At 40.1% G+C, this 25622-nt stretch overlaps 1 protein-coding gene across 1 annotated transcript in view; it reads right to left on the reverse strand.

Annotated features, from left to right (window-relative positions):
- VPS35 (VPS35 retromer complex component) overlaps positions 1–25622 on the reverse strand; it is a gene marked incomplete in the record, with an annotated part of 976266 nt that overhangs the window by 103443 nt on the left and 847201 nt on the right. Inside the window, 2 exon segments of the mRNA XM_044081892.1 lie at positions 686–865; positions 16492–16614. Coding sequence (XP_043937827.1) covers positions 686–865; positions 16492–16614 — 303 coding nt within the window.

Here is a 25622-nt window from a genome sequence, read left to right on the forward strand (position 1 = left end):
AGGATACATGGCAAATGAGATCTGGGGATTAGAGGGCAGCAGGGCATCATGGGAAAGGGAGGAGCCAGAGCCTTGGCTCCATCTGTAGTATTTTGCTGGCTTGGATCCGATATCGGATTCAAGACCCTGTAGTGATGAATGATGACTTGGATAACATCAGATCTATAATATAATGTACTTAAGGGTAGATCTATAATATAATGTACTTAGGACATACCCTTAAGAAATATAAAATTTTATCCAAGCATCTTCACACACTAGCATAAATAACTAGTAAAGGTCTTAGTCCATTCACAGCAACTCAGTTATTCTTTTATACTTATTAGCCCATGTATCAAGCAAGTTAATTGGATTGCGCCAAGTTTTTATGATAATTTGACAAATATAAAAACAGTAAAAGATAATTTCGAAATAAATACTATTGACACACCTTTACAGAAATAATGATAGCAAATAAAAGGGGTGCTGTGACAAACATATTACAACACTCAAATAAAGAGTTTAGGCTGATAATAGTTTATTAATTCAGTGAAATCAGTTAAGGAAATGGCTGGTTTTAACTAATAAAACAAAAAAGAAAAGAAAATATAAGTTAAGCACTACAATCTCAATAAACAAAAACAGATAAAGCCACTAATTAAAATATACATCTATAGTGTGGAATGCTGAAATGCAGAAGTCTTACCTGAGACATGAATTCATAAGCCACTGTTTCGTGATTTTCAAATCCAATCTCTCCAGCTGCGAGAGCTCCCTGCAGGAAAAGTCGGAGTGGTAGCTCTGCAAGTTCAGCTTTGATTAGAGCACTAATGGTCTGATGTGCAAATGAAAATATTTTCTGGCACTTCTTTTCCCATTTGTCATCCTAGTAAGAATAGTTTGTTCAAAGGTAAATCAAATCATTTTAACTGAGGTTTCATGTATAACTAATTACTCTTAAACAATACTTTAAACTGAGAAAACAGAAACATCTTCAATACTTATCTAAAAAAACTATACCTTTAATAAAACCCTATAACTGACAAACATAAGATTACCAAATGATAACACTACATCACAGATGAAATGTATGCATTTTACTGACTGGCTCTGGGTCATCAATGGGCAGTCAGGGCTTGCTGCTTGCAAGAGGGTGAATGAGTCAGACTCAGACATGACTTGTAAGTTCATACTGGAGCAAGCAGCCCCTGTGGGGTGGAGAAAAACTGACCAAAAGAAAACAAAATCCTAACTGTAAACCACATATGGCAAAGGGGAAACAATAAGCGAGAAGCTAATAAAGGGGCAACATCTATTACATACACAGCTAACTGAAGTAAAGATGTTTGGCTTAGAAAATTACCCAAATGGAAGAAAAAAGATTAATATGTTTAAAAATAGTTAAATACTTCATTTTCTACCATGTTAGGAATACCACAGTATCCTCAGGCAGTTAGTTCTTAACCTAACTTTTCATCTCACCACAATTTATTTGTTTGTCTAGGGGTTGCATGACTTTCTGTTTATAACAATGTTAACAGCGTATTGTGATAAAAGAAAAAAAATGAAATGAAACTGCCATCATTTTTGCAGCAGGAAAAGGAAAGCATAACTGAATTGTGTAAAAATTGACCACAATAGTAGATGTTTGAGTAAATCATTATTGCAGTAGTGTTGATTACTGGTATATGGCTGCAAGCATCCCTATACTTCCCACTGGACATCTAGAGCTCAGAACAGTTTTCTAATGTTGCAGTGGCCAGTCTCCTCATGTAATGTCAGAAAGCTCCCAGTATACATTTAGTGGATGCCTCTGCCAACTTACAAGCTTTCTTCACCACAACATGAACATTCACACCAGAGGTCAGTAAAGAGGTATGGCACTCATGTCACTGCAAGGGCAAGGAGTAGTAAAACAAAGAGGATGCACATATATGTGTGGGTTTAATGAAGGAGATGATAAAAGGAACTCCTAACTTGCTCAAGGACTGGGGAGAGAACAGACCTTTCCAGAGTTATCCGGACTCAAGGCCTTACACAAAGGGAAGGGGAAAGAAATATGAGAACAGCTATCCCACACTACCCCAGGATACCTATAATTCAAGGGAGTAGAGCAAAACATAAATGATGGCAGGAGAAATGCAATACAGCACTATGTTCTTGATTTAGACAGTGTTTCAGTAGTCTTGACTACTGGGGTGATTATTCCAAGCGTTTCAGGATGACAGGGAGGAGGCCTGAGAAGAGTGGTTGGGTTGTGTCATGGCCTGTAGGATAGCCATAGCAAATCCAGCCCTAGCCTTCAAACCATTCTCCAATAATCATTGTTTATAAAGAGTGAACAAACTGAGATTATAACATCTTTAACACAAGACATTTTAGACAAAAAAATACACATATTCAGGCAGTGTGTAAATTCTAATGACCTTTTTGAGAACTGGTGGCAAAGTATATGGATAGCATCAGCCAGCTGTACAGACATCCAGATAAAAAAACGTATGTGATACAAGACAGTGAGTTGGAGAAATGGTCTCTTCCACATCTTGTACAAATCTAGTTCAAAGAAAGCAAATCCTCAGCCCACTTGTTTGGTGCACAGGTATAATGGCCATTAGAGCACCCAGTATGACAACTCTGACTAGTGGCCCTGGTGGTGAAAGGGCACAATGGGAGAAACTGGAAGAGATCGGTCCACCCACCCTGCTGCTACACAGATACCTCATGGAAGTTGGGCATATGCCCACCCAAGTTGAAAACCACTGGCAATTGTGCTGCGATGGGAGGCAAGCAATGTTTCCTGCAGCTATAGTTCTGTCAGCCAGTACTGCAAAAAAATTCTCATCAGCCACCATGGGCCCAGGGTTAGGGCAAAAATCAACAACACATTGATGGCTACTTTGACACTATCAGGGTGCAAGGCACAGCCAAGGGTAAAGACAGTTATCAGACACCATTCATAAAGGATGCCAGTAACAATCTGCTCACCAATCCATAGGACAAAGGCAGGTGGAAGGAGTACTTCTAGCAGCATCTGACTGCAGAAAATCCCACAGAAGCTATACTGCCCCAGACTTAGAAGTAAGAATAGCACTATGGAAAATGTCAGGGAAAACAGCATGCTTATATAAGGTCTGATTAAAATGTTGGGTGAGTTAGGGGAGAAATGGCTCCTCAGGATATGTATAGCAGTATGGAGAGACAGACGTGTCCCAGATGACTGGAGAATGAGCATCCTAGTACCAATGTACAACAACAAATGCATCCTAGTACCAATGTACTGTGGGCAGTATAAAGGTGTCAAAGTCTTGTCACACTAGATCTAGATAGGGTGAGTGATTAACGAATATGAAAAGTAGTAGAAAGTGAGATGGGAGATCATCAGTTCCGATTCAGAGCAGGATGCAGCACAACTGACCCAATGTTTGCAGTAGACAAAAACTTGAGAAGAAGCTAGAGAATAGAAGAGTGTCCAGATTAGCATTTCTAGACTTGGAGAAACCAAAAAAGGTACCAAGGAAACTGATCTGGGCAGTCCTGCCATGGTTCAAAGTCCCAGAAACATTGGTAGAATTGGTATAGGCTAAGTACAAACAGTGTTTGAACTTGTACAGGGGTTCCCAGCAGGAGTGAGTGTACATAAGGGTTCAGCTCTGAGCCCACTGTTGCCATACTGTTGATGGCCTACATTAGCAAATAGGTCTAACCAGGCATATCAACAAAGTTGCTGTATGCATAGGATGTGGCACTGCAGGCAGACTCTGAAAAAAATAAGTACAGATAAGACAGTTATAATGGCAGATGGGAGGAAATCAGAAGAAGCTGAAAACTGAGCTACAAGGGAGAAAGTGAAATAGCTTAATAGCTTTAACAAGTATCAGAGGGTTTCTTGAGGAGAAGGGAAGTCTGAATGTAGACATCAAAGAATTAGAGGGACTGCAGCCAACTATTACAGTGTGTCAGGGGTAGTGTGTCACAGAAGAATACCAAAGAAGCCGAGAAGTAAGGTGCACATAACAGTGGTGTGACCAGTACTACCGTATCATAAAGAAACTAGGATAATAAAAGCAGAGCAGTTGAGGAAGCAAGAGGTGATGGAGATAAACTGCCTAAGAGGGTTGCTAGAATGCACACTAGAGGGCAGACAAAGAAATGAGGAAATCAGAGCAGAAGCCCAAGTGGCTCCAATTACAAAGAAGGTCAAAGAGAACAGAATATGGTGGTTCAAGCATATGTGCAAGAAAGCAGATGACAATCTGGTGAAGATGACTAGACAGACAGGACGAAGGCAAGAGGAGATTAAGCTGTCCAACAAAGACAGATGGAATGCATGAGAGACCTGCAACACTCAGGCATGAATGTTGAAGAAGGTAAAGGAGTGGCACTGAATCAAGAGAGATGACAACAGCTGATGCAACACCCCAACCCCATGTAGAAAATGGGATGAAGAGGGGGTTGATGCTGATGGCTACTTTAACGATAGTCTCCAGTGGTCAACTCTCAACCAATAAGGGAACACATGGGTTGACTGGCTCTCAGCTCACTCAGGAACAAGCCAGCCAGATGGCAATGGGAAGCTTTTATGGTTTGCAGGCAGTGGGCATAAAAAGTAAATAAAGCAAATGATAGGTCTGTTAACAGTTGTACAGAACAGCAGAGGAAATATGGGTAATCTGGAACCACTTCTGTGGGTAATCTGGAACCACTTCTGTGGATTCACAGGAAGAATCTAATGAATCCTCAGACTGATGTCAGATTCAGGCTTACAAAATGCTGGCATATGCCCTACAAAGGGAAGCAGAGCTTCTATTCCTGACTGAAAACAAGAATTTCTTCCCCCTGGAAGACGACATGGCAGACACAAAGAAGTTTCTTCTCACTCTTACTATGACTCAGTGTAGCACAAACAGAACCTTGACATTTGAGAGCCATGTAACCTTCATCCAATATCCTGCTGGGCCACTAATGGTTTGTGACTGCAATGGATAGCAGGTCATCCCAGCTGAGACTGGCTCTGTCAGAATTTTCTAGCAGTGTTCAAGTGAACAAAACTTAAGGAAGGGTCATGTCAGTTCTGGCCTTAGGCAAACCAGCGAGAGAGAAAGAAAGAGACAGAGAGGAAAAAAATAAAACAAGGAAACACTAAAGTGAGTGATTATTCAGGAAGGCAAATTCTAGTCAAATATTACTATACACAGGAAGTGACTAGTTAAAAATTCAGCTGTATCTAGAAATGCTACTCTTTCATATAGCACAAATATTAATGTCAGTGCGCTTAGTAATGACTAATTATTTACTCTGTTACCTTCTTTAACATTCGTGCCTGAGATGTTACTATGCACAACAGTGACAGGCCTCATATTACACATAAAAACGGATAAAATGTAAACAGAAGTAGAATTAGTAGCAATACATTCTTGCAAAAAAGTGCATTCTATAAGTATATTCTAAAAAAATATTCTGTTTATCAATTAAGTGGTAAAAATGTTATTCAACTTGTTCCATGTGTTACTGCAAAAAATGTATACACTGCAAAATGTGACAACAGTTTAGAATTATATGTAGGAAAAACACCCAGAAAGTTTAAACATAATTTATTGTCACCTATATGAGATGCACAATAGAAAAAAAACAAAAATGCACTATTCAGGCTCTCTAGTTCATGTAACAATGTAAAGATCTGATTTTCTTGTTACAGAAGTCAAGTAGAATTCTCACACGCTACAGATTTAGATCTTGAGATAGACTAGGTGGAATATATAAATGTGGCAAACCCTTTTCATGTGGTAATGCCCCAAAGATTACTCAAAACATTACTGCTAATAAACATGGCGTATTAAGGTGTTATAAACTACTACTCCATTTGAAGCAGATACAGAGTTTCAGTCAATACATTATTTGTAAATGAAAAAATTGAAAGTACCAAGGAAAGAAACTAAGGGTAGTTTTCTTTGAGGGATATACTTCTGGTATGGAGCATAGAGTCCCCATGTTGGTAATGATCAGGTCTAGTATGTTTTCCCCTCTTGTGGGAGTGGTGGCTAGGCAGAGCACCTCACTGACTCTTCAAGAAGAATCTTGATGAGTGGATGGGGATCGTAGGCTTGTCCCAGGGATTACTTCCGTGTCACTATTAGACAGAGGCACAGTAAACTAAACTTTAAAAAGGGCACAGTATACTCAAATCAAGGGGTGGCGTAAGCCAAACACAATTGGGCTAGGCTTATAAATGCCCCAGGGCAGATAGCCTAGTATGAACCTATGAACCTAAATGCTGAAATAATACCCTTTTATTCTGGGGAAAAAAACAAAGCGATACTTGTATTTTTGGAACAGATGGAAGTGACAAATGTGCAAAGTTTTCTATTACAGAAACTTCCTGAAAAGAAGAGCAACAGACAGTACAGTGAAACTGCTATCAAATGTCTACACTCTTAGAATCTACCGCATTAAAGTGGGAATTTTGATCTATGAAAGATGGAGTGTGTGTGTGTGTGTGTGCGCACATGCATCAGCATGTGTGTAATGTGATCTTAATCACCACGTTGGGAGGTTCTCAGCCAAAGGATAAGGCTCTTACGGGAAATTCGTCACCTATCTATTCAGAGGCTTTTGTTAGTCTAGTAGCAATGACACCAGTATGGTACACTGTAAGCCTTTTTTTTCTTTTTCCCAAGCACCTTTATTGAATTATCATTTGCGACACAGGCAGATTTGCACTCATAAAAGTAATCAAACTATATTAACATAACAAAAATTATGCTTCACATATATTACTATATATCACATAACCTAAACAGTATTACATAAATGAATTCAATTGTTGCTTTTTTTTTTAAACAAGAAACATCTTCGTTAAACCATCCCTTACTGCACAGGAAATCATACATTTATATAAATGAAAATAAACCACACCAACCTTGGGTTTGAGTTCCAAATCAGAGCTATTATCTTGCCATATGATGTCAATGGTGTCTAAGAAAAGGGTTTTGTGTCCCAGTATGCATGCCTGTAATTTCTCCTCTAGTCTATTTCTTCAAGACAAGACATGTGGTCTGACATCCTGTAGAACTGCAGAGCATGAAACACATCCTGATAAAGCTAGCTACATGCAACAACATCCACATCATATCTTCCTGAATAACCGAATGTTGTACCCTTCACAAGAAACTAATCAGAAGGGAAAATTATGCTTCATACCGGGGTAGGCTCTGGCTCACTTAATGCAAGAGATCAGTGCTGGAGGTCAGCTAATGGGGCTCTGGAGCCAAAGGAAGTACACACCACACGTGACAGTCTACTTTAAGAGACTTGTAGGGTCTACTGTTTGCTTCAGATCCAGCTATTTATTTACTTATTTAACTTTGTTTGTTAATCAGAACTAACAGGGCAGAAACCATTTTTAGCAGAAGACAAGGGTGAAAAACGACAATCTTTAGATGAAAACCATGTACACTACATAAATAAATTCGGCTACGTCACAAGCAAAGCATAAATAACTAAAACAGAAGTCATACTAAACTACAGAATAAGCAATCTAAATACGATAGACGTTCAAGATGCATGTTGCAGTCATGTAAATGTTCAAAACAGACCATCACCAGCTACTCGGTGATGTAATGCAATCTGACTATTAAAGTGTAAAGTAGACCAGGATAGATTTAGAGGTCTTGCTATATAAAACACTATGCAGCAGTCATTGAATACTGTGTGAAAACCAATACAGAAAAGGATGAAATATCTCTGGTAGTTGCAGTACACTTGGGTGATTGGAATGGTTTATGTAAAAGGCTATTAGCAATGAAGGCGATTGAAGAGCACTTCTCTGAAGGAACCTTAAAAAAATGAAAGTTATGTATTCACCATAATGATCGATCTGTTTTGTCTCTCTCCATCCTTACTCAATGTATGGATTTCAGATCCACATCGGATCAGACTTCAGTCACTTTCAAGCTTCTGTATCTAGTGGTCAGGTTCCTTCCCTTACCCACAATCCCTGCTATGTGAAATATACCAGATCAAGTTTGCCCCTTGGAAGAAGTAACAGTATGGAATCTAAAACAGAGGTAGTGAAGACAAACCAGATGAAAAAAAAACAAACATCTTGATAAATAACTTCAAGGAACCAAGGCTAGGACAGTCAGAAAAAAACAGAAACCAGAAGATCAAATGCTGCCAAACATTTGGAAGAGGGAAGGTGGGTGGGGAGTTGAAGGCTGGAAAGAGAACACGGAGGTATCGTTATGGTGGGTACACAACTTTCTTATCTGTTGTTTTTCCTGTCCGTTCCTCAATGTATCGAGCAGAGTCCCTAGCTAAAGTAACACTTGGGTGGTCTTATGGAAGGATATTCCAGAGCACAGCCAGACTAAAACAGACTCTTTACTTGGACTGTATATCCAATTTACAGTAAGAAATACACGTGTGAACATTAGACCAACTGGCAGATGCACAAATGTCATAAAGAGGTACACTGCAAAAGAATGCTGTGGATGAATTAGCTGATCTAGTAGAATGGACTTTTAGGGGGAATAAGCAGGGATTGCTGCATCTGCTTGTAAACACAGAAAATGCACAGACATTGCTGCATTTGCTTGTAAACACAGAAAATGCACAGACAACCTATGTAAGAGTAGGACCTCAGATACTCCTTTTCCCATTTTGACAGGAGAGTCACAGAGAAATAACTGATAATTTTTTTCCCTGAAACTCTGGTCTGGTGAAAACAGAATATCAAATGACGTTGAACATCTAAGTGTAAGGTACATTCACCTTGTTTGAAAATTTTGAGAAAAACATGGATAGATTTATGGCTTGGCTGATGAGATTCAGAAGTCACCTTTGGAAGAAAGGAAGAACTGGCTGTCACACTCACTGAGTCTTTGTAAAAAACAAGTAAGAGGTTACAGACAAGGCATGTATCTTAAGAGATGAGTAATAGTAACCAGAAAAGAGTTTTCCCCATGATGAAAATTTTATTTCCACCTTGGCAGATGGTTCAAATGGAGGACTAGTTAGGACTTGCTGTAAAACAGTAATATCCCAAAAAGGAATTGGATTTCTAAGTGGTGGCAGTAACAGAAAATTTTCTCTATGAAAGGTTTTAGATAGTCTTAAGGATGCAATAGAGGTGTGATTCTCACCAATGTGAAAAGGCAATCTGGTCGCTAATAGCACTCTGACAGTGCAATAGCTGGCTTCTTTCTTAAAGAGATCTGTCAAGAACAGCAGAATTGTTGTGAAGGGAGCTGACAAAGGATCAAAATTGCTCTCAACTGTCTAAATGGAGAATCTCTTCCATTTACTTTTGCAGATTTTGTGTGTTTACAGGTGTGTACTACGCTAATGGCCCTGGAGCCTTTACAAACCTAGCCCATAGGATTACCCTGACATCATGCCACCCGACCTTAGTTCCAAGTGCCTCTGTCGAGTAGAGCCTCTGGAGTGATTCCCCGGGGTGAATTTTCTATTTCCAACCACTCATCGTTTCTCTTGAAAAGGGCCAGTAAGGTGCTCTGTTTGACATGCATGGGAAGTCTATTCCATAGCAAGGGCAGTCTCTGGGTTATGAACCTGTCCCTCCAGTACGTTCTGTTGATTATGGTAATGAAGTTGAGGTTACTGGAGCATGTAGTGTGGAGGGATTGGGATTTCTTTAGATGCAGCATTTCTAACAGAGCTGGATCAGACATGGCTTTGTCAAGCAGAGATCACCTCTAAGTAGGCAATATGAGACAGAGAATAGTTTTTTTGAGTCTGTCCATATAGGACAAGTGTTTAAGGCTTATGATCCTCTTTGTGAAGTACTTCTGCGGCCTCTCCAGTTGTTGCAGGTGTCTAGTGAGGTACACGCCAAATGGGGCATTGTACTCTATGATTGGCCTAATGAGTAGAGGGAGACAATGACCTCTTTCTTCATGGATGCAAAACCCTTAGTAATGAGATGTGCCACAAAGGACTGTCTGACCACAGTGGCAATATGGTAGTCAAATGAGACACTGCTAACAATCTGTGTTCCCAGATCTCTTATAACTTCTATGTTCAGTGGACTACCATGGATGTGGTAATTCATGGGAACCAGTTTTTTCCAAAGGAGATGACGACAACATTTTTTGGCACTGAGCTTAAGGCAATGGTCCTAACACCAGTCGTTGATCTCAGTGAGGCCATTCTGTAGGATGGTAACATATCTTGGGGAGTTAGTAATAGCTCCCAACTTGCAATTGTCTGCGAACTTTGTCAGAGACCCTTTGTGTTGGCCTGGACTTCAGAGAAGTAGAGAAGTAGATACCAAACAGGAGAGGACCCAGTGGGACTCCACTCGTGTCTGGTTGGCAGTCTGACTTGGAGTCTGCTACTTTCACACTGTGGGTTCTATCTGTGAGCCAGTTTGCAACTGACCTAGTGATACAGGGGTTGCTGTCTAGCTTAGTGAGTTTTTCTATGATTCCTGAATGGGGAATGGTATCAAACACCTTGACCAGATCAAGGTAGGCTGTATGAACCACCCTGCCTTCATCCACAGCTCTGGTGACTGACTCAAAGAAGTCAACCAAGTTGAACAGGCATGATCTACCCTTCACAAAACCAAACTGTGTGGGATCCAGAGCTTGGAGATTCCTATAACCTTGTTTATTAGGTCCATGATGATGCATTCCACAGCTTTGCATATCAGACTCGTCAGGCTAACGGGGCGATAGTTTCCAGGGTCTGTAGTCACTCCTCCTTTGTGGAGAGGGATGACTGTAGCAGTGCACCATTCAGTAGGGACAAAGCCTGAGTTGAGGTTGTGATTGAACAGGGCACACAGGTGAGGTGCCAGTTCACTCTACAGTTCATGTAGAACACAGCCAGGGATATTGTCCGGTCCCATGGAAGCTGTATTCTTGGCCTTGGACAGTGCTATTTTAAACTGTGCAGCAGTAATACTGGGTGCCTGGCAATCTACTGGTATTGCGATTTGTCCTTTGCGGGGGAAGAGAAGGGTAAAGTTGGCATTGAATCTGTCGGCCAGTATATTGGCAATATCTGTTGGCTCAGTATAGGAGGTACCACTGTGCTGTAGCTCGGAGCAAATCTGGGTAATGCCATGGAGATTCTTTACATAACTATAGAAGGCCTTGTGGTTGTCTTTATTATCTGCTGCAATTCTGTTTTCATAGCTAGCTTTAAAGGATTTGATGAGGGATCTCAGCTTTTTGTTGAGGCTAATAAGGGAGTTTTTCTAGTCTTGGGACTTCACCTTATTCTGCATCAGTTTCCTCCTCCTGTTGTAGCATTTGTGTATGGCAGGGGACCACCAGATTGGCTTCCTTTTTTTGGAGGATAGTGTCTTGGTTCTATTGGGTATAGCAAGATCCATGCATTTGTGTATGAGTTTGTACAGTGCATTGGTGTATGATTCAGTGGTCATGCAACTATTCTCTATTTGCATGTGTGCCATGAAGTTAGCCACCTCTGTTTTTAGGAGCCCAAAGTTAGCTTTGGAGAAGTTTTTCATGGTGGTTACATTTGCTGGGGGGTGGGGTGCGAGGGATGTGGATTTGCAGGGCGATTAGTTTGTGGTTGGATCTAACCAGGGAGGAGTTAACTACTGGTGTAGAGCAACGGTCGCCCATGTTGGTAATGGCCAGGTCAAGGATGTTGCTACCTCTAGTGGGGGTAAGAACGAGCTGGTCCAGGACATTTGAATTAATGAATTCCAGTATAATAATATAATTTATATAACAATAAGTGTAGAAGGTTTTTGGGAAGATGTTAGAATATGAATAACTGATTATGAAAACCTGGACTGTCTACCCACCACTGGAACTGGAGAAACTGTATGGTCGATTTGATGGATTGAATATCTGGGTGAGGCAATTTGGCACTTTGCCCAGCACCCAGGAAGGGTGCACAAGATAAGGCCAGAGGAAGGGAAACCATACTTGTCAAGACCAATAAGGGACTATTAGGATGACTGTGATCTTTCTCAATCAGAGGAATGGGGGAAATGCATTAAGGAGTCCTGGGGGTCAACTGTGGGACACAGCATCCCTAGGTGACTCTCCCTCTGGAGAGATCAGAGAAAATGACTTGCTGTACTTGGTGTTGAAAAGAGATTCAAAGATCACAGCAACATAGTCCCTAATGGTTGAATAACATCTCTGACTACTTGGTTGAGGGACCACTCATGAGAAGGTTAAACCTTGCTCAACTTGTCCACTAGCACACTGGACTTGCCTGTGATATATATTGTTACTAGAAAGTGGTGAAAAGATATTGCCCACTGCCATACTCTCATGGCCTCTCAAAATGGGTACAATCTGGATCCTCCCAGTTTGTTGATGTACCAGACAACTGCTACAGTGTCTGTCTGAACGGGTATCACATCTCTGGGAAGACTGTTCTGAAAAGCCTGTAATGCTAGGAGGACCACTCTTCATCTCCAATATGTTGATGTGATGTCTGGTCTCTGACTGTGACCATGTGCCTTGAATGGTCTTTCCCCACATAGTCCCTCCACCATAAATGGGAAGTGCCCATGTTCACTGTGGCTTGAAGGGGGATGAAAGATGCCCTTGAGAGACGTGGTGATAATGGAGCTTTATTTCTGAAGCTATTGCTTTCTTTTGAGAGAACAGAACATTGTGAAGTCTTTTTGAAACTGAAGGAATGGTATGAAAGGGGATGAAGCAGCCTCTGGTTATTACACTCCACACCTATTTGTCGTGAGTGATGGACGTCCAGATTGCAGAGTGCAGGGAAAAGTACCCTACCTTGACTGCCTCCACTGTGTAGTAGCTGGGTAAGTGCTCAGGAGCACTGAAAAGGCTTCTCAGAGAAATGACCCCTGAAGCTTTAATCCTCTGAACCACCTCAGACCCTACAGTAACATATATTATAAGATCCCCCTCCCCCTTATCAGAGGGGGGTCACCTTGAGGTGTTGGGTGAGAAACCCCCGAGATTTATGGAAACAAATTTTCTAGCCTCCCTTTTGATTCCTGGAAAAGGCCCTTTGGGAAGTGGAAAATTTGATTCCTATGGCAGAAAGGGGATTTCCCTCCTTTTCACTTCAGGAGATAGTATCTTTCACCTTGGGACCAGAAAATGTTGAGCAATTATAGGGGGTATTCACAAAGAACACCTTGAAGTGTTCTGCAAGGTTGCACAGCCTCATCCAGGTGGTCTCCTAATTGATATGCCTGTACTAGCTGCACTTAATGCACCATCCATAGCACTGGAGATAAGGCGCATAGAGATATTGGACAAAATTAAAGGGTAGCCAGTTGCGCATCAATGGCCTTCCTTTGATCCTCACTCATGGTCCCTGGAGAGATGTGGAGATTTCTTTGGTCAAATATCTCTGAAACTGTGTAACATGTGCCAGATAATTTAAAGCTCTCACTGAGAAAGAAGATGAGGGGTAGACTCTCTTCCAAAATTTGTCCAACACACAAGACTCCCTGATTGGTGGGTGGACAGGGGAACTCTCTTCCACCAGTTCCTTCTTGGTGGCCACCGCCACCACCACCAACACATAAATCTATGGCCGGGTCGTTGCTTCAATGGGCTTGTCCTTTGGGGCAACAAGGAATTTGTCAGATTTCTTGAGAATGGGTTCCACTGTGTCCAGTTCCTTCAAAGCCTGTGTGGAAATCAGGTTTATCACTTTACCCTCTTCAGGGACCACCCAAGATGTAGATGGGACACAGCCAAAATCCTTGCTGAATAATGGCTCTTCTGGAGAATGCAGCTGGGAAGACCATCCCCCTTTCTGTTTAAGAAGTTTGAGGGTCTTCCCAATTGACAATTCTTCAAGGTGGGGATCAGGGGAACCTCCCCACTTTGTCAAAGTCAGTGGTGACATTCTTGAGAAGAATCTAGGTGCCTCCTTTTACGTGTGCTTCTTGTGTAACTCCTCAATGGAATACCCTGGTGAGGACTCCAAAGTTGATGTGGTCTGCTCCACAGGAGCCTGTGTGAGATTTTTGGTCACTGCTTTTCCTAATGGGACAAGGGTAGGATTCAGACCCAGGGAGAACCTTTGGGGGGGGAGGGAAAGATCAGAGCTTGAAGGAAGTCTTTTCTCTGGAATGAGAGAGTACACTACTGAAAGCCTTGAACATAAACTCTGAAACAGGTTCAGGGAGCCAAGCTGTAAGAGTCAAAGCCCAGGTGAGAGGCTCAACCCGAGATGCTGCATGGCCAGGATCAGAGGCTGACACTGGAGCCAAACTATCTAGCTCTGAAACCCCAAGAGGAAGGAATGGCTCCTGGGACCTCGAATCTGAACCCATCCTGTTAGAGTCAGCACCAACAGTTCATTTCAGAGAATCAGATGGCTCCAAAGCAGCCACAGTGGACTTACTCAGAGAACTCATCAGGGTCAAGGAACTAAGCTTAGCCTCTGATGCAGACTTAGCCCAGGTGGAGGACAGATCCTATAGTTAGATCCAAAAGATTGGATTTGAGAAGGAATAATTACATGACATGAAGAAGCTGTCAATTCCCTTTGCTCCAGTGGAAACTGGATCTGGAAGGACCCCCAACTGGATCTGGGTCCAGAGGAATTACCTTATCATCTTGTCCACACCAGGTTCTGTTAGGATCCTGGATGCCCTGGGCTGACTGGAAAGATGAAGCTGTGGAGGGAGGTCTGGAGTGATTATACATTTTTACTTGTAGGACTGCAGTATGGTGCATAAGTGACAGAGGCTCTGGGGAAAATCATGGTGGGGCACTGGATCCGATAATGGGATTCAAACAGTGCACTGGCTCTGAGGATTTTGAAATTTTAGATGCTAGATATGAAAAGGAAGAAAGATCTGGAGACCTCTTCCACAAAGATTTTGACTTCTTTTTTTTTCCACAGGTTTGTCAACAGTTTTTTTTTTTTTTTTTTGGGAGGAGGAAGATAGAAGCAGAAGAAGGTTTCTAGAACTAAGAGCACTTTTAACCGCAGGGGCTGGGAGAAGTCATTTTAAATAAGTTTGCTTCTTTTCTCTATAATGGCATGCTGCTCAAAAGCTTCACAGATGGATCAGGCTATGTCCAGGTGTGAAGGGCCCGCACAATAGAAGCATCAGAGTTTGGTAGCTTGTGGGAACAAGCTACACACTTTTTAAAAGCATATAGTTTTTTGTACATATTAAAAGGGAAAATTAATAAGGTAATCACAACATCAGTAATAACTACAATCTAGCAAATAAAAGATGAAAAGTAGAAAGTTTTATATATGTGTGCACACAAGCACAAACACTATACATATATATATATATATATATATATATATATATATATATATATATATATTATGGATATATATATATATATATATATATATATATATATACACACATATATATATATATATATATATATATATACACACACACACACAAACACACACACCTTTCTAACATACAAGGTGAAGAAACACGGAAAAGGAAGGTTAGGAGATGAGCAGATATAGTATGAAACAAAAAGTTTTAATTTATGAAATATAAAGATTCATCAAAAATTATTCACGCATCTCCTAAACTCTCAAAGATCCATCTTACATTTGTGGTGGCAAAAGAGATCTGAGAAATTTCATGTAACACCACGGATTATGGGTAAGGGGAGGAGCCTGTGCAATGGATCTAGAAGCTTGAAAGTGACCAAACTGGATCAGTCAGGGAAACAAGACCCATACATTGAAGAAAGGATGGAAGAGACAACATTAGATAAGTTTAACTTCAAAGGTGAACTCCCTTTTCAGCTGAGGGAAAACTTATCATGGGTTCAAGGTTTCCACATACTTGAGCTTAGCAGGAGAATGACATGACCAGTACTGGACCTCCACCTGCATTACAGTCTCAAACTATTCCAGCACTGACCCAAGACTACCCAAGGGACATTCTTGCAGTTCTTTGCACTTGACAGCGCTTACAGCTGACATTCTGAGATGGCTGAAGCAAGCACTGAGCTTTCTACTTCATCTCCTCTAGAAGGTCAGGTTTAACAACTGATACGACAATTATTCAAAATACGCTTGGCTTACAAGGGCCAGATACAGTGTTGGTTTGGCTCTTGGTTTGAGATCTGTTAACTTCTGGAATACGTTCAGCGTTTTATGCATAGAACACGGGAACTTAACACTAAGACTGAGTCAGGCTATGCAAGTAGCAGAAAAACAAAAAGGTATGCAGGGACTGAGCAACTCTCTTTACCTGATGGATGACATAATAGCATGTGACAAAGTAGGAGGTGTGCACAAATCTGAGCAAAGGAATGAGAGAAAACTCAGTTGTGTTACGGTAGGTATACTGTATTACAAACTCTAATCAGTTTCCCACTTCAGGATACCTCCCAAGTAAGCTCTAAAAATTATTCTGATGATTGCTAAAACAAACTTCTTCAAAAGTTGCTAAATCTTTTCTACGTTTATACAATTAAACATTGAAAAAAGACATTCATTTCCAGACTTTTTTTTGGAATAGTGGTGTTAAAACACACTTTTTTCTGAACTGCTAATAACATGACAACATACCACTTTGGAATTTTCTTTATAACGGAAAGCCAGACGATAGGCTGCAAACACCAAAGGAGGTAATGTGAATCGGATCCTCTGATTACCCCCAGCTCCAAAGTGTTTTCGAGCAGTATTGAGTATCTGAATAGAGATTGAAGTATGAAATGTTTTAAACACAGCATGTACAAACACTAAAATCAGAAACATTCTTGTGCTAAAGTCTTAAGTCTATACAAAGAACTGAGTCAGTTTCAAACATTTTTTGTAAATAAAATATATCCCATATGATGTTTTATTACGTAGTGGTCAGTGCCTCAACAAGTAGTATTCTTCACCTTTGACGATAGAAATTCAGAAGACTCTGGTCTCTATTCCCACAACAGATGCTTGCATCCATTTTTCCAATATTCACACTTCAGTAAAGGCAGGGGGTGGGTGGGGGTGGAGACTGCTTCACTCCCAGGCTTGCCAGTCTCTGCACGAGATGTTTAACGGAGGTCCCATCTATTTGAGTTGCTGGTAGCTCAGGTAGATGTTTAATATCCCACAGCACTTAACCAAAAAACAATGGGGGAATTTCTCTGATGCCCTGCTCACTTTCAGACTCCCCTGAAAACAGGCTGCAGACCTAGTGGTACTAATCTTGTCAACAAGATAAATAAAAAACTCTTACAACCAAATTACGACTGAACTACCACTTGTCACTCCTAAAGTCACTAAAAAACAGGTATTTACATACAAGTGAGTCACCGTGTTGTCAAAAAGGGATACATGTATACATTAAAAAGCAATTAGGTTTTTGTCGTTATTAGAAACCGATTATAAGCAGACCATCATATTTCTGTGTTCTTGGGACACTAAACAATTTGTTGCAGACTGCTTGGAATGCAGCACAAACCAAGCTGACACTACTTAGTAACAAAGTTATCAAAACAGTTTATGCAGATAGTTATCTTAATTCAGTAATCTGGTTTACAAATCAGACTGGGGAAGACAAATGGAACTGTAACTATGTTGTAAACACCAACTTAAACCTTAAGAATATTTGTATTTATTAAAGAGCATCTCAAATGCTCACACTAGCTGACTGAAGTGATTTTTGTTTAATTTGGGCTTTGTCCACCTGACTAAAAAGCATTTATAAACTAAGAAACAAAATGCCAAAGGAACGGAGGAATGCAATGAAGAGTCTTGACTTGGTTATGAAAATATTTATACTTGTGAGCATTTGCCTAGACATTCTTTTTGCCAGCTGCATGATGGCTAACAAACCAGGCTGAATGATAATGAACACCTCCTCAGAGGTATGACAATTTGATTCCTGCTGTAAACTTTAAGCTATTCAGAGTACAGACTTAAGAGTTTAACATTACAGCTAAGTGCGCCTCCAGGTGCTTCTGCAGTTACCCCCTACTGCACCTCCAGGCGTCAAATATTGCTTGCTCATATTTGCATTAATAATTCCAAAAATCATGCTATATACAAGGCATCAGAATATTTTATTGTGAAGCATACATGATTGCAGACACAACTACACTGCAGTGGCGGCTGGTGACTTCAAATCAAAGGGGGCTGCAGGAGACAGCTGAATGGGTGGGGCCAATCGGAAGGGGTGTTGCCAACCAAAAGGGGGAGGGGCTATACTCAAAACCACAAAAACTGGAACTTTAATTAAATATGCTGCCCTGGGTGCCAAACCCTCATTATGAGAGTCCAATCAAGACAAAACGAAGTGTAGAATATACAAATATTTCAATGCATGACAGCTTACTTAATATTTAGATGGAAACAAAAAGGTTGCAAGGCATAAAAAATTAATTACTTCTTAAATACAATAGTGGAATGCCAGTCAGAGAAAAGTATAAGAAAAACAAGCAGCACTCAACTCAAACCACTTCTCCTTGCACTACAGTTCTAATTATAATTTATATTCAGCTTTATAAAAGTACCAAGCAACAAGCAGAATGTAGCAATCTCTGTGATACCCCCACTTGTAAAAATGTTTCTTATCCAAAAAAGACCTGCTGCCTGACAACAACTATCTACTTGTTTCATGGGGGACATGGGGGAAACATGATCAAAGTAAAAAATGAACAGCAAACAAGAAACAAGCTCAAGATAAATTGCTTAAAGGATTACTGCACAGGTTATGGACCACACATGATAGGTTGGCATTCTGTTTAGTTTATGGGTAAAGCCTGCAAAGATGACTGCAAGTCTTCAACAAAGGTAATGAGCTTCTTACAATACTGTAATCCTGTCCTTTATTACAAATACTGTCCTATGCATTTCAATACCCAATGCTTATACGTTTTCTAGTTATGTAAGTATTCTCTGCATGGCAACAACAAAAAGGCTTTCAATGTTGGCAATTCTTTAACAGTATGCTTATTAAAGCTTACTTGCATCTTACAGTCTTTACCTGATGGTCATTAAAGCATTGCTACTTAAACACAGAGCACCGGGCACTTTCTGAATAATAAGAAGCATAAATCAACAGTATAAAAATATGACTGAAAGCCTGAACATTCTGCAAAATCAAACAAGGACAGATGAAAAGTCACTGTAGTACTGGTCTACCTTGGATGGCAGGATACTCTGCACACTAACACTGCATAACTTCTCCTTGCCTTGCTTGGACACATCCAGAGTCACTACACGGGGGGAGTGGGGTGCAACAAGTATGTCACAATTTGAAATGTCTCTGGCTGACTGTGATGGGCTCTGACACATTTGTCATACCTCTCAACCTCAGAGCAAGAAATCTGGACAAATCCATACAGAGAAGTGGGACAAAGGCCCAAAAATAAGGACAACATTTAAATATCGCTCTCATAAACTTTGTAACAGAATAGTAGGTCTTGCATTAGTATGAATTTACTGAAGGTTATGAAACCTGAAACTCAAATGCCCGTCATTATTTTCTAACTTCAATCTTTATTGATTGTCTCTAATTTGCAAAACCACAATTTTATAAAAAAAATGGACCAAAAATGTGATGCAAAAATATAAAGTAGCCACACAATACAGCTGGGAACCTGTCAAAGGGGGGACACTTTTTTTAATATTAGTACTGTTAACTTGAGCAGCTGACAAAATAAATGAATCTACATGCATTTCTGAAATAAAAGTAATCTATAACTCTGATTATTATATTTATTTATTAATTGTAAACCCCCCATGTTTTCTTCCAAAATTGCCATTTTGTGGAGGTATTATTAAAGGGACAGCAACATTTTGAGCCAAAATCAGGGGCAGTTGAGAGGTTTGGATATGCCTAATTCTATAAAGCAATTTATTTGCACGTACCTCTCAACCTGTTAACAGGGGAAATCTGGCCAAGGCCGAATGTACTGGGGAAACATACAAACAGTACTAAATATTGCTCTTGTATAAACTTAGTTGATAGAATAACAGGTCTTGTTTTGGCATGCATTTTTCTGAAGGTTATGAAGTCTGAAACTCAATATCTGTCATTACTTAGTGACTTAATTCCTAAATAATTTGCCAGAAAAACACAAATTATGAGGAAAAAAACAAAAATAAGAAGCAAAAATCTATTCATTCTGCAAAACTCTGGACAGTTGAGAGGTATAGTTCAGCCGGGGCTGTCTGAGTTTGCTGCCCTTCCCCCCTCACAAAATCATGGTCGAATGGAGCCTCCCCCGCGCAGCCATTCCAATGTCCAATTACTTGGCTATTTTGCCCCATTTACCATAAACACTGTAATATGCATACTGCTTTACTTCTACGACGATTTGGATTTCATTTGAAATTTTTATTTTGCATTTTACAGCACACACTAAGACATCTGCTAAACAATGCAATGCAGTCTCACAATGAAAACAAATTTAGCATTAAAAGTTCTCTGCCCTTGAAACTCACATTCAGTGAAACAGCATTGAAATTCACTTTCGAAGAAAATACATTTGGCTAGTATAAAGATCAACTTTAAATGATAGGCCCCCTTGCGCACAAGACATACATGTGTTGTGTGATGCACCTTCCTGGTTGTATTAAATTATATTCCTTGTATAATACAGTACCAGCTGTTAGAGGGCGTTTTAAATTTATTGTTTTGAACATTTTTTTCCAGTAAACAATGAAACAAAATGCATGCACCAATAATGACAAAACTGCCCAACTGAGAACATTTCCATCATAAAAGTCTACTCAAACTTCTACAATCCACCAGTATCAGTAAATATGTACAATCTCTGCAGAAGTAAAAGTCATCTATAAAATTCCATATTAAAGAGATGTGTAACTAATGAAGAGGTTGCTGCTAGCAAACAACTTTATATTTCCTTGTTTCATCTACAAATAAAGTGCCTGTATTTTCGCCAAAGAGGACATTCTCAATACGGTAGCACCCACCCCCTGTGGGAGTAGAACCCACAGCCTTCTGCAGCAAAAGCAAGTACACAACCTGTTGTGCTATTAAGAATACAAGCAGACTAACCATAAGCAGCACTAAACTTCTGTTCCCCTGCAACTCTCAGCTCCTTCTAAAATCTACTCGACACTCAACTATCTCTCAACTTCGCAGCACAAGAAATCTGGAAAAAGCCAAAATTTATTGGGGAGGGACAAAAGCCCAAAAACCAGAGACACATTTTAAACATTGCTTGTATAATCTTGGAAAGTTGCTAATAAAAAATGCAATGTTACCACCATACATTTCACTATCAAGCCTTGAAGCCAGGACCCTGTGCGAAACAGTCAGAGCAACATACCACTATGCCAGATCAGCTGTTTTATGAAAGAGAGGAAGACTGAAACTTAAATGGCTACCCTTTAGTAAATTCAGTTCTCACCATAACTGTCAACCTCTTAGCACAAAACACCTGGACGAAGCCAGTAATGGAGGAATATCGTCCCAAAACTAGGGGCACATTTAAAATATCCATCTTATAAACTTAGAAAATTGCTAGAATAAAAGGTTTTGTGTTACTATGTACTTTCTGAAGAATATGAAGTCTGAAATTCAAATGCCTGTCAATTTTATTTAACATTTGTTGACCAGGAAAGTCTGACTTGGAACAAAAGCCAATTTTCAGCAGAGGACCAGGGAGAAATACTGTAGACACATGTCTTTGTAACATGGGAGGACACCAGAGCAAACCCACCCACAAAAACAGGGAGGAAATGCAGACTTCACACAGAAGGCACCCCAGCCAAAAATTAAACCAGAAAACCTCTAGCTGCGAGGCAACAGTGCTACCACTGCACCATCAAATATCTAAGGCATTGCAAATTCGGAAACCACAGATTTCATGATGAACAGAACAGAACAAAATATGAGGCAAAAATCTGCAGACGTTTTACAGATGGTGGTGGGTAGGGAATTCAGGCTCTTGTTACCACCTGCACAGAAGGGACATGCAGACTCCACACAGAAGGCACCCCAGCCAAGAATCAAACCAGAGAACCTCTTAGCTGTGAGACAACAATGCTACCACTGCACCATCAACTATCTAAGGAATTACAAATCCGGAAACCACAGATTTGATGATGAACAGAACAAAATATGAGTGAAAAATCTGCAGAAGTTAAACAGATGGTGGTGGGTAGGGAATTCAGGCGCTTGTTACCTGAACCCAGGGTAAGGGTTCAAGCCTGAGGTATCATATCCCGAGTTCTCCCTATAGCCACCAGTATATGCCTTGGCTGGGGCATTACACGCACACACACGCACCCTTTCTCAGCAAGTTGAGCACCAAATTATAACACACACAACCTTTCTCAGCAAGTTGAGCACCAAATTATAACACACACAACCTTTCTCAGCAAGTTGAGCACCAAATTATAACTCTGAATGGCCTTCTCAGCAAGTCGGCAGCAAAACAAACCTGCAACAGTACCTGCCAGCACCAACTTATAACTGAACGGCTTTCTCAGCAAGTCAGCAGCAAAACAGGCTCCAAGTCATAACTCTGAATGGCTTTCAGTACAACAAAACAGGCTCCAAGTCATAACTCTGAATGTCTTTCAGTACAACATCCCAAAGCCCTCTTACAGTACCTGCCAGCACCAAATTATATCTTTGATTGGCTTTCTCAGCAAGTTGGCAGGAAAACAGGCTTGGTCGGCAGCAAAACAAACCTGCAACAGCACACTTACAGTACTTGCCAGCACCAAATTATAACTCTGAACGGCTTTCTCAGCAAGTCGGCAGCAAAACAAACCTGCAGCATAACTTTCTCGGCAGCAAAATAAACCTGCACCTGCACCATAATTTTCTCAGCAGCAAAATAAACCTGCAACATAACTTTATCGGCAACAAAGTAATGGCTTTCTTACAGTCCCTAACTTCCAGCAGCAAATTAAAACTCTGAATGGCTTTCTCGGCAGCAAAATAAACCTGCAGCATAACATTCTTGGCAGCAGCAAAGAATGATCATATTTCTATTAAGCCAGTATTGAAATTACTGGCATTAAATCCCAAATAAATTTCCACTTGAGTATTGATAAATTAGGTTTTAGTTTAAGATTTTTGTAGACCTTTTTGGCTTACAGCATATATTTATGTATTTGTATTTCCATCTATTTATAAATTTATAAATTTAATAGTTAAAATTCCAGTACCTTACACATTTTAACACTTTAATATATATTTTAGTATTTTTAACATACTTTATATTGTAATGTTGACAACATTCATTTTTTACTGAGTACTAGCTGTTTTATGAATGAATTTTATGAATGCATTTACAAGCAGTTTTGGAACATTCAAAGTAGCCCCTTAGGTGCGTTTTTCAGTGCTTTGAATTGAAGCAATAATTGTTTTAATTTGTTGCCAAGGTTTTTAATTTTCAACAAAAAGTATTTAAATGCATCAATTAATAGTTTTACTGATTCTGATGAAGTCTCCCACGTAGAGACGAAAGCGCGCTTAATCTATGGTTGTTGTACCTTGTGCTGTTGGTGTCCGTTTGTTTATTAAAGCTACTATCCAGTTACAGAATACTTTTTGGAGCGTGGTTTATTTGGAGGATACACCTTTATTGTACAGACCAGCGGATTGTGTGTTTTTTCATCTAATAGGTTTTGAGGAGGTACATGGTGTTTGTAGCAGCAAAGGAATGTTTTCTTACAGTCTCTACCTTCCAGCAACAAATTAAAACTCAGTCTGAACGGCTTTCTTGGCAGCAAAATAAACCTGCAACATAACAGTAATGGCTTTCTTATAATCCATACCTGCCATCAGCAAAATAAAACTCAGAATGGCTTTCTCGGCACACACACAATCCCTACATCCAAGCTGCAAAGTAATGGCTTTCTCGGCAGCAAAATAAAATCCAAAGCTGCACTAAACTCCAAACGGCTTTCTTGGCAGCAAATGAAATCCAAAGCCGGCTCTTCTCATCTGTGCATGCCAGAATGCACACTTCCGGTTTCCTGTCTGAATGTTCCATTCCAAGACTACTGACCTTGCAGTCCGATCCCTTTCCAGTCTATGCGGTTAGCACCACATAGACCTCTGGGGCATCAGCAGTCTACAGCCTTCTTCCTGAATCCGGACTGGTAAGGCAGCAGTCCGGATTCACTTTCTATGGGAAGTTACTGAACTTATTGGATTGTATCACTGTGGTACATAGCTGGGGGGGCTGCAGTCCTGCAGTCTGATATCACTAGCCGCCACTGCTACACTGATATTTAACCTCTGTAATGAGTATTTGTTAGAACTGTATAGCAAAAACTTCATTTTTTAAAGGCTTAATCCACACCCAATGGAAGTTAAAGGTACACACTCAAAAGAGCTGTACTGGAGGGAATGAATTAAATCAGATGTAAAATGTACCAACCTTAACTGGGGAGGCACATTCACCTCAGTCTAACACGTCAGTATAACATTTCATAGATCTTTGAAGGGATAGTTGATTTCAGACACCCATTCTCACAATTTCGTCTTGCCATGCAAAAATCCCATAGACAAGTACTCCTTTTAGAGACAATAAAAGTATTCTTGATCTAGTGTTTTGTGGTTGTGATTTCAGTTGCATCCTCTACAGAGTTCATTAGAAATGCCAGTGTCACGCAGCAACTTAGGAGGGTAAGGTGTGTTTAAACCAGCAGCTTCCATAAAATGGAGAATCAATCATAGTTGGACAAACTTGAGATGGACAGTTCATGTGATTATTTTTAAAACATGGCAGGTCTCAAGCTGTTCCTCAAGGTAAAAGGACCTCAACACAGGAAATTAAATGAATGTTGCCGTAAACTTCTTTTACTACTCTAGAACTTCTAACCTTAAACCTTTGAAGCCTTCAGTAGAAATGTGACTTAATTCTCATCATTTTTTATAACAGGGTAATGATATTGTGAACATGCTAAAAAATAGGTGCCCAAGGAGGTAGGGTACAGTTGAGACTGTGCTCCCTTAACATGAGAAATTCAAAATAAAAGTATTTCAGCACATGAGTATTTTTACTTCTGTTATCCCATGTCAGTATGAAATTTTTCAGCAGTACCAGTGGCCAGGCTTGAGTCTATTTTGGCTTCATTCCATATGGCATCAATGTCAGTCATGTGGCAGCTATTTACAAAACTATGTCAGCTCAACCCAGTTATAGTTCTTTCAGTCAAGAACTAATTCAACTGAAACCAGTAAGGAATGTCCTCCCAAAGAAATTTAAACAATTTACAGGATAAGGAAACAGTGATACAAGATAAATCTGTGTTGTCAGTCTCAATCTATTTCAACCTTCCCACTCTCCTGCCCACCTTCTTGTTGACTTGGAGAATCTTCCTTAGATGACTGAACATTTGATATCCTGAACTCCAAACTTAGCAAAATTCCTGATACCAAGAAAACAAAACATGCACATAATTTTCACTCAAAGAAATGAAAACGATGCATTCACCATATAGATTTGTGTTGTCTGTCTCTGGCTCAAGCTGTGGGACTTCAGATCAGACTTGGATCCAACACCAAACAAAAACAATTCTAAAGTCTTTAGCCCACTTGGCTCCACCTCCCTTACCCATAACTTTCACTCCTCCTTCAGTTCCCCAGACTGAGTTTATCCTATGAAAGAAATGAAGAGAAAATCATATACTAAAAACAATCCCACTCAAAAATGGGTTACAACAACCAAGGAGAATGCAAGAGTCCAGAAAGTGGGGTTCCAATTAACCTTTTCCAA

The sequence above is a fragment of the Protopterus annectens genome, chromosome 8.part1 (assembly GCF_019279795.1).
Source record: "Protopterus annectens isolate FY-2018-M chromosome 8.part1, PAN1.0, whole genome shotgun sequence".
In the NCBI taxonomy this organism is placed as follows: domain Eukaryota; kingdom Metazoa; phylum Chordata; order Ceratodontiformes; family Protopteridae; genus Protopterus; species Protopterus annectens.